The 13236-nt window shown below is 34.3% G+C and overlaps 1 protein-coding gene across 3 annotated transcripts in view; it reads left to right on the top strand.

Annotated features, from left to right (window-relative positions):
• NCAM2 (neural cell adhesion molecule 2) overlaps nt 1–13236 on the top strand; it is a 521094-nt gene that overhangs the window by 461062 nt on the left and 46796 nt on the right. For all 3 annotated transcript variants that reach the window (XM_040484139.1, XM_040484138.1, XM_040484141.1), the window contains 2 exons: nt 1437–1556; nt 5193–5314. In XM_040484139.1, coding sequence (XP_040340073.1) covers nt 1437–1556; nt 5193–5314 — 242 coding nt within the window. The remainder of the gene's footprint in view (nt 1–1436; nt 1557–5192; nt 5315–13236) is intronic.

Below are 13236 nucleotides of genomic sequence, written 5' to 3'. Positions count from 1 at the left end.
AATTGAGAAATACAAATGTAAATTTTGCTGATTGGGAATACATCCTTTTGCTGGTTTTAGAACATCTGTACTATATTAAATAAGGTCTGGTTGATATCTGGAATTTTTTTTTCCATTAATAGGTGTCTGATATATATCAGATACATGTAAAAAATATATATATAATTTTTTATACTTTTTAAATTCTGTATTTTAGAAAAAAAATCTTTAATGTGCATTCAGAAACTTTTTTCTTTTCTGTAGTTTAATAAATAATTCAATGAAGATTTCAATAATTATAATCAAAAAGCTAAAGAGATGTCATGATAATGAATATTGGGGAAAATAACGAAACAAAAGGAAGTATCAAAACAGATTCATGATGTACATTCATATAATGTAGAATAAAAAATATTACCTAAAGAATCTGTATTATAATGGAATTAGTTTTCAAAAATATGCTAATAAGTTATATGGTAATTTATTGAATGTATACCATCTTCAGTCATGGTTCATATAAAGCAATATCTCTACAAATATGATCCTTTTATGAAACTTTTATTTTATGATCGATTATATCTTCTATTATGAATTGGTCACTTGATTTATTATGTATGCCAGACATAATTTCCTTTTGATTGTTTATCAAGGCTTTGCCACTTCCACTAGTAAATGTTTGCACTCATTAGTGGAAGCAGTAAGGATAGAGGCATCTATGGGATTTTGTTGTCTTCATCAGAGGAATTTGTAAAAATATGAGATTTTGAAAACCGCAATTGTACCCGGTTTTTTTTTTTTTCTTTTTGGCAAATTGAAGAGGTTGACATGACCCAGGAGATGTTTCTGATAGCATTTACATTCCTGTACTTTTTCAGATTCTCTCTTCTTGGTGTCATGTTGAATCCAAGTCTAATAAAGTATAGCATTGAGAAGAAATTCAGAAAAAAATACAGGAGGAGACAACCTTCAAACCAGCATTAAAACTAATTTAATTTGATTTGAGATTATCAAATAAATGATCTACTTTGGTGGTAGAGTCAGCTTTGTGACACTCTTCAGACATGAGTGAAACACCTTATACCGGAGGCCAGAGTTCTGTCTATTGAATTCCATATCTCCATAAAGTTCCATAAAAACAATCCATTTAAAGTAGATAAATTATTTGGGATGCACAGAGTAAGGATGTTTTATTTATATCATTCTTATTTCTTGAATATATTGTCGAGTGTAAGTATCATAAGGGGAAGCTCAAATAGAGGTGAAGAAGGGGACTATTCACAAATCATTTCTTATTTGTATTTCCTATTTTTTCAAGTATTTTTTGGAAAGATTTACAATGAAATTATTCATTTACTTACTAAAAATTATTAAGCATAAGCATATATATATATATATGTACATGTACATATTTACATCCATATATATTTGTATTGTTTGTTTTTTTTTTCCTCCTCTAGCAATGGTTGTTTTGAGCAACCTGGAACCAAATACAACTTATGAAGTCAGGGTTGCAGCAGTAAATGGAAAAGGGCAAGGAGACTACAGTAAAGTAGAAATCTTCCAGACATTACCAGTTCGTAAGTAATCATCTCTGTTTTGCTCTCTGTTGCCTTTCTCTTCACTTGCAAATTTAAGGGATTTTAAAATTCATGGAGGTGTTTCAGTACTCTGGGGGAGTGCATTATGTCTTTGTTGAAGTGGTTTCTGAAAATGGTGGCATCTAGGATTTATAAAAATAACTTTGCTCTGGAACAAGGCAAAAAAGAAAAGGTGTACTACAATAAATACAGCGAAACTACTCTTGGGAAATTGTCCCCATCAGCAACGTGTCCTATTCATTTGCTGTCTGATTAATTAGATTGTAAGGTTTAGTCTATAGTCTGTGAGAAAGCAAAAACAGTGACTATGTAACATGTCCAATATTCTGTTCTTTTGATGAGACATGACCATTGCCTTTATCCCATAAATTATATAGGCCCTAACTGTGAGAAAGAGGCACCATTAAATAAGTCCATTGCCATGGTGACTACAGAAGACTAGCTATTGTAGCCTTGTTCCTGCTATTATCCTGTTTTGGGGTGTTGTAAATCAGTTGAATTATACAAAGTTAAGGTAAATTTGCAGAGACTTCTGTTTCCTTTATGTTGAATAAATTATTTGAAAATGTGAGAAAATTTGACTGTGACTCAACAAACACTGTTATAAAATCCATGTATCACCCTGCTTGTTATATACACCTACTAGGACAGTCAAATTGGCCACAATAAATTATCTTGCCCTTATTTGTGACCAACTCTTGGTTCTCATAAAATCTGTCAGATGCCTTCTCTTTTCTCCACGTCTGATGCCTATGTCTTTTTTCAGCCCCTCGTTATTTTCTCCCCAGAATGACTACTGATACATCTTGACTCACAATCATATTTTCAAACCAAAATAATTCTGGGGTGACTTTACACAAATATAAACAGATCTATCCCTTCTCTACCTATAATCCTTAACACCAACCTTCACCTTTGCACCTTCTGTCCACACACACATCTGCCTGCCTGACCTCCTCATACCTCCTTCCTCTGTGGCCACAGTGCCATCTGCATCAGTAGATGGAACTTGAGTTTGGTCATACTGTTTTCTCTTTCCAAAGTACTGTGCATTCTCTCTTGATTCCTCTCTCCAGGTCACTGCACATCAATCCCCAAACAAGGCACGACCAGTGAGACCTTGGCTAACCTCTCCAATGTTTTCTCCTCTTTTAACTAGGCACACTACCCTTCATTCATAGAACACCATCCTTGTTGTTTCACCCATAAAACTCTACTCTTTTACCCTTTTTTATTTTTTTTATCTCTTCTTTAAAAATTACAATGCTTCTAATCTCTTAATGTCCTGCTGTTGACTTGCAGACCTCTGTCCTAGACGTTGAGACTTTAAGGGTCAGGTCTTAGTTTTATTTGATAATACCCATATATTTTATCTGCTTCTCAAGATTTTTTTGAAGTTTAAATAAGATGATATATGCGGGGCACCTGGGTGGCTCAGTCAGTTGGGCAACCGACTTCAGCTCAGGTCGTGATCTCACAGCTTGTGAGTTCGAGCCTTGCATAGATTCTGTGCAAAGCCTGAAGCCTGCTTCGGATTCTGTGTCTCCCTCTCTCTTTGCTCCTCCCCCTTCCCCATTCGCACTCTGCCTCTCTCTCTTTCAAAAATTAAAAAAATAAAAATAAAAAATAAAAAAGATGATATTATATACAAAGTACTTAATGTGTCATAATTATCCATTATTACTTCTTGATTGTTATTTATATTATTACTTTTGCATAAACATTCCACTGTAATTGCTGATAGAAACCATTATTTTAATCAATTCCTTTCTGACAGACATTACGTTTGTTCTGAACTTTATTTTCCTTTCAAAGGAAGTAGCAACTGTAATGGAATCACAAATTTAGTATATTGGGGTTTTTTTTTTTAATTTTTTAAATGTTTATTTATTATTTTTGAGAGAGAGAGAGAGAGAGAGAGAGAGAGCGAGAACAGCAGGGGCAGAGAGAGAGGGAGACACAGAATCAGAAGCAGGCTCCAGGCTCTGAACTGTCAGCACAGAGCCCATCATGGAGCTTGAAATCAGGAATTACGAGATCATGACCTGAGCCCAAGTCAGATCCTTAATCGACTGAGCTACCCAGGCGCCCCACAAATTTAGTATATTGTAAAGGTTATATATAGACATAAATATTTTAAATACATATGTTAACTGAAAATGCAGTTTCTGCTATATAATTATTATCTCAAAATGCTGTTGTTAAAATAATATGATTACAATATTATTAAATTTATACTGTACAACACAAATGTTCTAAAATTCAATTTAGAAATTATACTAAACCAACCAAGTATAAAATCCATTTTATAATATTTAGGTTTTCCCATAATCTCTTATTAAGTCTTTTAAAGAAATTATTGTACTGCTTTTTACAGACATTTTAATTCCTTTATTGAAAATACATTGAATAGAAATCATGTCATGTCTTAATATATGCACACTAATTTAATTTATTTTAATGAAGAATCACTCCAAAATTCATCTATTTGCTTTGTTTCTATATGACCCTAGTAAAGACTATTTTATCATTTACTTATTTATTTATCATTTACTTGCATGTCAGCACACCCAACTGGCATATTTCCTTAACGATATGACTTTTCTCAAATGAACTACTTACTACATAAGGTTATAAACACCATATCAAAAAAAGATAAGCTGCTGAGAATAAAACTAGATTCTCCATGTTTGGAGGCATTAAATCATCTTCACTGTATTCTGCTTAGTTTGTCTTGACATTCCTCTGACTAGACCAATACTACAAGTCTGTGTAACCTTGAAAACGAAAGCATACCCCGTGAAGGTTCCTCCGTATTACTATATTCATATCTATAAGGAATTGGAAAAATAGGGGAAGAGGATGCCAGTGTTGCCAAAGGACATCGCAGAAGTGACACGTAGCAAGGAGTTCCCATTCCAAATTGCCAAGCAGTGATGGCATCCTTCGTATAGAAAACTTTTATATTTCAGTAGATCCCGTTCATATTAAACATACAAGCATCTTTGTTATAAGACCACCTCCATGGGAAGAAACATGAAAGGCGAGTATATTCGTGAAGTCAGAAGAAAAAATATGTATATTGGATGGAACACGTGTCTATTGATTGGATACTATAAAATTTCTGTATTCAAATCTGTATCTCGTTAAAAAAATACTCACTAAAGCAGATAAATAATAGCTAAACTATTATCTTTCCTGGTAAGTATATATCCTATATAGTTTGATAACTTCATATGTTTATAGTAATACATATATACAAAATAGTTGCCAAAATTACATTAATAGTATTGTGCACTGTTAAGAACATGAGAAATAAAGCTTATGCTTGTATAATGCAATACTATTCTCAGAACATTTGCACATCAATATAAATAATATTTTGGTTCTCAGGTATCACGATTTTGTCATGTCACTTCTAGATTTGTGAATATTGCTGTTTCTTGGGTGGGGAGAAAGGATCAGGGTTTTATTACAACAAAGGGCAAATGAAAAATGGTAAATTCAGGTTAAAATCATTTTTTTTTACATGACAGTGTTCTCTTTATTGAAATTCAGTTTATCTAGGTTTCTGAGATGTGTGTAAAAATCAAGTATGTTGTATTGTTTATTTAGGTGAACCAAGTCCTCCATCCATACATGGGCAGCCAAGCAGTGGGAAGAGCTTTAAACTCAGTATCACCAAACAAGATGATGGAGGGGCTCCTATTTTGGAATACATTGTAAAATATAGAAGTGTAAGTACCTTTTTTATTATCGTTTGTAAGATGTTTTCAAATTGCATTAAATTTGCATTCGATTCATTGACATATTGGGCGAGAATGCACATTAAGTAACAATAATAAACAGTTCTCATAGGAATTCGACTGCTAATTGTCCATTGCTGAAATTCATCATTGTAAATTGTGAAATACTTGCCTTTTGTTGGGTAAAATCACATCATTGATCATCAGAATAATGACATGGTATAAATCTTGTGATTTTTAAACTTTGCAACATTTGAGAAATGAAGTAACATTTTCCTCTTGTTTTTCTGACAAGTTTAGCAGGATATTTTCATTTTCCATTCTGCTTGATATTAGTAACTTCAAGCTAAGCCCCTGTTCTGAATTTTAGTTATTGTAGGTAATTATTTAGCTATTGTATCAAAATACTTACTTTATTTTCTTTATTTTTATTAATTAAGTTATTAATGCCTTAAATAATACCTTAATTGTTTGGTATTAATCATTTCATCAAAAAACAAATTAACCATAATCAACATTTAACAAAGTATGGCCACATTGAGCTTGAGGAAGAAGGTTTGTTGTTGTTTTTTTTTTTCAAGTTTAATAACACTAGCTAAAATGGGATCTTGGACAGCTAAGACCTGTCACGGGACTTAGATGTGTAGGAGATAAAGAACATCTTCTGGTTGCAGAATGGTAAAGAAAGTAGCCCAATGGACTTTGCCTTTGGCTGAAAATTATACCAAAGGCCACTAAAAGTGACTTCTCTTAACAACTTTGCCATAAGTACCATTCATTATTTGTGTCTGCTGTGGAAATTGTTAAAAGTGAAACAGGGGCGCCTGGGTGGCTCAGTCGGTTAAGTGTCCGACTTCAGCTCAGGTCGCGGTCTGTGAGTTCGAGCCCCGCATCGGGCTCTGGGCTGATGGCTCAGAGCCTTGAGCCTGCTTCCGATTCTGTGTCTCCCTCTCTCTCTGCCCCTTCCCCGTTCATGCTCTGTCTCTCTCTGTCTCAAAAATAAATAAACGTTAAAAAAAAAATTAAAAAAAGTGAAATACAATTTTAAATTAAATTTTGTGAAGTTTATTTATTAACATTTATGATGATCCCTATAATGCAGTGTCAATTTTATGTTTATGTTTACTGGACGCTTATTTTAATACTTCCCTAGCTTATTATAGTCTTTTAAGTAATTGCTCCTTAATAGTATATTGATGAATCTTAACTATTTTCCCACAAATTCATAATTTTCTAAATTTAATAGTCTTTTTAATTCAAATATCTAAGTTTTAAAGGTTAGGTAAAAAAGGAGTTTGATTTTGAAAAACATATTTAAGTAATTAATTTTAGACATCAGCCTTTAAATTTAAGATTAATAGCCAGGACCCCTCTTTGTTGCAGGTTTCATGCTGGGAATGATGAGCAGCTGTGGGTGTTTTGTGGCTAATTGTCTATGAAGGCTTCATGCCTCTACCCTAAAATAGCTCTGAATGGCTCACCAGTCTTTCTATGAATTTGATTGTTTCATGCTACTCAAGCCAGGTTTCATGGCCATTCTTATTTGACCATCTGGAAACTCTTTGGAAGTGAAAGAGTCTCTATGGGTCATAGACCTGAACAGAATTCATTAATTGGACTGGGAGAATAGACCTCACATGCAGATTGTGGCCCGCAATTGGACCCTGAAGAATTTATGGCATAAAATACAGGTGGATAATAAGAATTTGTAGGTAATCCCAATAAAATTCCATGGTGAACATTGAGATGTAATAAGGAGTTATAAAAATATGTCTAACATATTTTCTATAAATGTAATTTTTACCTAAAGGTGAAGTTTGACATATCCTTTCTGAAGAGTTGGATATTGGAGGGGCGCCTGGGTGGCTCAGTCGGTTAAGTGTCTAAGTTGGTTAAGTGTCCAATCCAAGTCGGTTTGGCTCAGGTCATCATCTCACAGTCCACAAGTTCGAGCCCCATGTCGGGCTCTGTTCTGACAGCTCAGAGTCTGGAGCCTGCTTCAGATTCCGCATCTCACTCTCTCTGTGCCCCTCCCCCACTCACACTCTGTCTCTCTCTGTCTCCTAAAAATGAATAACCGTTAAAAAAACGTTTAAAGCTACATCTCCTAACAAAGTCACGTTGGAGGTTAGGGATTTAACATATAAATTTGTGGGGGGGAACACAATTCAGTTCATAAAAATGGTTACCTGTCATGACTCCTGTGTATCTCAAAAGACACAGTATTGGCATTTTGAGTAGTAGAATAGTGGGCCATCCAGATATCTACCTCTCATTACAGAATGTTTAGTATCCTTGCCCCCACTCTTTATATTGCCAGTTGTGTCCCCGATCATTATTGAAACCAAAAATGTTGCCTAGAGCAGGTTAAAATTGGAACACAGACAAATTTGAGTTTCAATAAATTTGTACCTTCAATTCTTTTTCCCTTCTCTCCCCCTCCAAAACTAATAGTAGCAAAGCCCTGTTTCTGCTATTTACTAAATATCATTTTTTACCCTACCAGGAAAAGAAGGTTTCAGTCCCTTCTCAATTCCATCTTACTTCTGTCTTGCCATACCCCTCCTCTTTCCAATCCCCAGCCCTTTCTAACTTTGAAAAAGTGCTAGAGGGTTTGTTTTTAAATATCATAATGAAAATAATTGGTTGCATAATTAAAACATAGCTACCATTGACTGATAATCAATGACTGTGTTATCAGACTTACTAGTGCTTTAGGATGGAACACTGTTTGAGCAACAGAATTTTAGGCTCCTATGGCAAGATTTATAAAAGTAATTCCTCTCCATCCCTTTGTGTTTCAAGGATGGCATTTCTCACACTTGAATATCTATTTTTATTTATTTGTTTATTTATAAATAATATATATATATGTGTGTGTGTATGTATATATATATATATGCACCACTAATAAAGTGAAGGGAAGTGGGAAATACAGTTATGGAAATAAGTCACTGGTCTAAAAGACACACTATAAGGAATAGTCAATGATATTGTAATAGAGATGTGATGTGTCTGGGAAGATGGTAGCTATACCCGCAGTGAGCATAGCATAATGTATAAACTTGTTGAATCACTATGTTGATTGAACGCCTGAGATGCATATAACATTGTGTGTCGACTGCACCAAAAAATAAAGTAATACTTTTTATTACTTTTTAATGGGCAAACTGAACCTTACAGAATGTGGGTAACTTGATGGGCATGGGGAACAGATATCAGAACATAAGACTTTATAATCTGAAGAGTTCTGCGGCACTAAGGGTTGAATTAGAATCTGCCTATGGAGATTATATCATCCCCTCAGACACTGTCCCATCTCACTTCAGTTAGCCAACTCTGTGCCTCCAAAGTACAGCCATTCTGATCTACTTTCCCTTTTCCATATTATTTATGGTTATGCTTTCTACTCCCACACATTGAAATAGCTTCCATATTTCTACTTTTTTTTTTCTTCCTCTTCTTCCTTCTCCATCTTATAAACTTCAAGCTTTACAGGTCCAGTAGGAAATTCCATAATTCAATGTAGACTATGTTACTATAGCCAAACAATAGCAGATTTTAGGAAGGAATAGTTTTCTCCACACTTTCTTTCTCAACAGATTACTTCTTCACATTTAAAAACTTGCATGTTCAAGATTTGGTGGCTAGATATTTGTAGCAGTATTTGCCTTGGTATTTGCACTTGTATTGAAATAGTAACGATTTCAGAAAGGTTTTTAATCATCTATTCTCTTTGTATGATTCCAAGCCACTTCATCTATTTGTTTGTCAAACTCCATGCATTCCACAGTGGACTAAACTGCAGTTGAATAACTTGAAAAATTATATATCCATATGCAGTGCATGCTTTAATTGGATAACCTCTATGGAAACCAAATAGTGGAATTTGGAAAGTAAGCAACATCATAAGGATTTTTCACTTGACTGCTTGTTAGACATTATCTTTCAACTCCCCATGTGCATGGGACTAGATGTTTTATAATCTAGAAACAACAAGATCGAGTGTTGATTTCTGGCAAACACTGAATATAATTATTGAAGCTGCATTTCATGGGGATGAGGACAAGACAAGTCATATCCTAATGTAGAGAATGTGTAACTTAATGTAGATGAGGAAACACATACTATTCTATGTTATCCTATAGTGGATAGAGCACATGGCTTTGTTCAGTTACTCATTAAGAAGACAGAATTTATTAGAACAGAACTAGAGTGGTAAAAGCAGAATTATATGTCTCTGTGGATTCTTTGGGAAAGTTAATGTCTTTAACAGTAAGTGAGTAGGATTAAACCATGTATTTGGAGAATAAAGACAAGCTTATTAATCTCATAATGTGTTTGGAAAAATGAAAGAAGTTACCTTATGTACAGAATATTTTACATCTATTTTGTAGAGTCAATGTAACTCCATATAATTTAATAAATAGTTTTTTACATGCTTCCATGAGTTTTTCACTGTTTTCTTCCTAATTTGATGATAGCTATGGGATCATAACTATCACTTAGTGTTCACATTAAATAAATTGCCTGAGCTAAGAAGGGCTAAAGAAAATTGGTTGCTTAAAATCAATTGTGAAGAAGTTACTTTAGGGACTAGCAACAGTGCCCTAGCATATGTTTCTGAGTCTTAATTGACCTTCTTAAGCTATTTGGAGTCTGGAAGGTTGTATCTCAATGGCCATAGACAGGAAAAGATAATTTTGAAAAAGGTCTTAAAATAAAAAAAAATGTAAAATTGAATTCTTGTTGTTGAGATAACTTATTTTCTGATTATCAATAATATTAAGAATTTATGATTAACTTATGTTTAGGTGAGTACTCTGAAATTTATTTAGAACCATCAGTATAAGTTTGAAATATTTTCAAATAATAACTATGGGCATTAAAGAGTCCTAAGCTTTTTGATAATTTTTCTTTGCTGCTAGTGAAGAGGATGGGTTTTATTCATCCTCATATTGATAACTTCAAAAAGACTACTTGTTACCTGAATGAATAAATGCATCAATGAATCAATGAGTAAATTAGACTCTGTTGAACAATTTTAAGTAATTGTATAACTAGATTAATAAATATGAGAAACAATGGATGCAAGAGGAAAAAAAAACTTGCACTGGGTGAATTTTTATGGGTTATGAGAACACAGAAGGTGATGAATAAGAAAATCAGATTTTAGTTTTCCCCAAAGAAACACGTGGGTCATGGAGACTAGCAATAGATTAAGTAGTAGGGTCCAGTTTACAAAATTTTATCAAGCTTTAAGACATGAAACAAAGGCAATTTGAATCAGTTAGGATAATAGAAAAGAAAAATTGGAATTTTTAAAATATTTATTTTTGAGAGAGACACAGAGGCAGAGAGTGAGTGGGTTGGGGGTGGGCAGAGAGAGAAGGAGACACAGAATCCAAATCAGGCTCCAAGCTGTCAGCACAGAGCCCAATGTGGGGCTTAACTCATGAACCGCGAGATCATGACCTCAGCCGAAGTAGGTCACTTAACCCACTGAGCCACCCAGGCACTCCGAGAAATTACAATCTGAGCCTATTATACTTCAATTAAAAGGAAAGAAAGTAGAATTTGAAACTTTACTAAAACTCTCCAAATTTTGTATCTTTTCAAATCACATTGGGGTGTATGTGTGCATGCATGAGTGTGTGTGTGTGTGTGTGTGTGTGTGTGTGTGTGTGTGTATGATTGCTAAATCACTTCTCTCATATTCAGAGTAATGAACAGAACCGTAGAGAATTCTGGGGCCCTTTGTAAAGTCATATAAGTATTTAATAGCTGAATCATTGCTACCAGGAAATCCAGGAACCAGAAACTACCTTATATGCAAACAGAAAATCTTAAAGCATAACACATGGGAGTCACAAGAACCTTAAAATCAATCTAGTTAGTATAAGCTCACCTCCTCTATTGTCCTCTGTTATTATATTTATTTAGTTTTCATTTAAGATGATGTTGCCCATATATTTCCTGAGACTTCAAAAAGGATGAGTGAATTACTTCTTGTTATAAATAAAAGCAGTCAGGAGTCCTGTACAAAACAAACAAACAAACAAACAAACAAAAACCCTCTTTTATCTCTTCTCAGTTCTCCTCTCCATACAGTGATGGCAAATATTTCCTGTATGCTGATATTACGATTTTAATTTTTTTTTAACGTTTATTTATTTTTGAGACAGAGAGAGACAGAGCATGTACGGGGGAGGAGCAGAGAGAGAGAGAGAGACAGAATCGGAAGCAGGCTCCAGGCTCTGGGCCATCAGCCCAGAGCCCGACACGGGGCTAGAACTCACGGACCGAGAGATCGTGACCTGAGCTAAAGTCGGACACTCAACCGACTGAGCCACCCAGGCGCCCCGATTTTAAAATAACTATTAAAGAAAGCTCTTAACTGTCATTTGGCCCTATCTATTTTCTGAAAAAAAAGAAAAAAAAAAGATTGCTTAAGAGAAGCTCTATCAAAACAAAATGACCATTTTTCTTTCAGTAGCTGCCCTTCAACATTTAATTGGCTTATTAATAATAGCCCTATTCAGCAAATCATCTCATTAAGTTACCTAGGGGAACATTTTGCAACTAGATTATCCTAAATTATTCCCTAGGCATTTAAATTCTGTAAATTAGGCACTCCACAAATGGATAATTGAGATTTTGATACCTAGGGGAGTATTTGGTAACACCCACTTTAATTTTTTTCCTATTCCCTGGGAATAGCAATTAGGGGATTAAAAAGCCTCCTTGTCTAATGTTGAATGGAAAATGAAACTGACTTAAATTGGGGGAAATATTAGAACTCCCTTTGGTTCCTTATGCCATCAGTCCAACTATCTAAAGTGATGGAGGGGCTTTTAATTTATCATGCTAAGGGCTTCAACAATTAAGAATTAAATGATGGGTAATTCAAAAGAGACTATCTGCATGTCTTGTGCTTGTCAGGAAGTTTCACTTCAAATTCTCAATTCCCAGAAATAGGCTTTTTGAGGATTACGTGAAGGACATGAAGTCTATCCATCCCTCTGAAGAATAAATTTTATCCTGGGTAATCCACATCTCCACTAAGATTCAAAGCAAAACTTGATTCTGAATCTTCACAAAAATATTCATTCTCACCAAGATGAAAATAAAAATAGTTACATAGAATTTATGGAATTTATTGGAATAAAATGAAGGCTATAGGGCAAACTCTCTACTCCTTTGTATACCTCTTGTCTTTATCTAACCTTTCAGTTCACCTGCTTCTCACCCCCTCCTTCCTATATACAGTGTAGAATAATCAGATTTTTATGTTATATAGATTTTATTGTGTCTATGTATGGATGTATATGTATATGCACATATATGTATAATATCATCTAAAATTATTTTTGAATAAATGTTTTTAGCTTTAGGTTTTTGGTCAATACTTACAGTGTTTTTACATTTACTGAAAATAATGAACCTATAGTGTACATTTTTATATCTCTCAGTGGTTGTGCATCTTTCTGAGATTTTCAGTCATTGTGTTTATTTTTGCATCTATACTTCTGTGAAAGAAGATCACTTCTTTTTATTAAGTAGGTTAGGACAAATGAAAAATGGCACTGGAGTTTGTTATTTCCATTGAGGGTGACATCACTTCCCCAGAGGAGACATTCCTAGTCCCTGTACTCTATTGAATTTCCCTCTTTAATGCTCCCAGAGCATCCTTGGTCTTTCAAAGAGCTCATGTCTTTATTTTGGACTGGCTTGTAAACTCCAAGGTGAGGGTATTGTATATGTCTTTTTCACTATTGTGTTCATAGTTCTAGTATAGCCCCACTCCCCAATAAAGGCTGAATGAACAATTGATGAATGAATTGAAAGGTGTTGGGAAAATCATGGCTATTTGGTACAGCTGTCCAAAGCATTTCAAAAGCACACACCTTACT

The sequence above is a fragment of the Herpailurus yagouaroundi genome, unplaced genomic scaffold (assembly GCF_014898765.1).
Source record: "Herpailurus yagouaroundi ecotype Mexico unplaced genomic scaffold, PumYag 162, whole genome shotgun sequence".
NCBI classification, from domain to species: Eukaryota; Metazoa; Chordata; class Mammalia; order Carnivora; family Felidae; genus Herpailurus; species Herpailurus yagouaroundi.
Note: the sequence above shows the minus strand (reverse complement) of the source record. Positions and strands in the feature narration are given on the sequence as shown.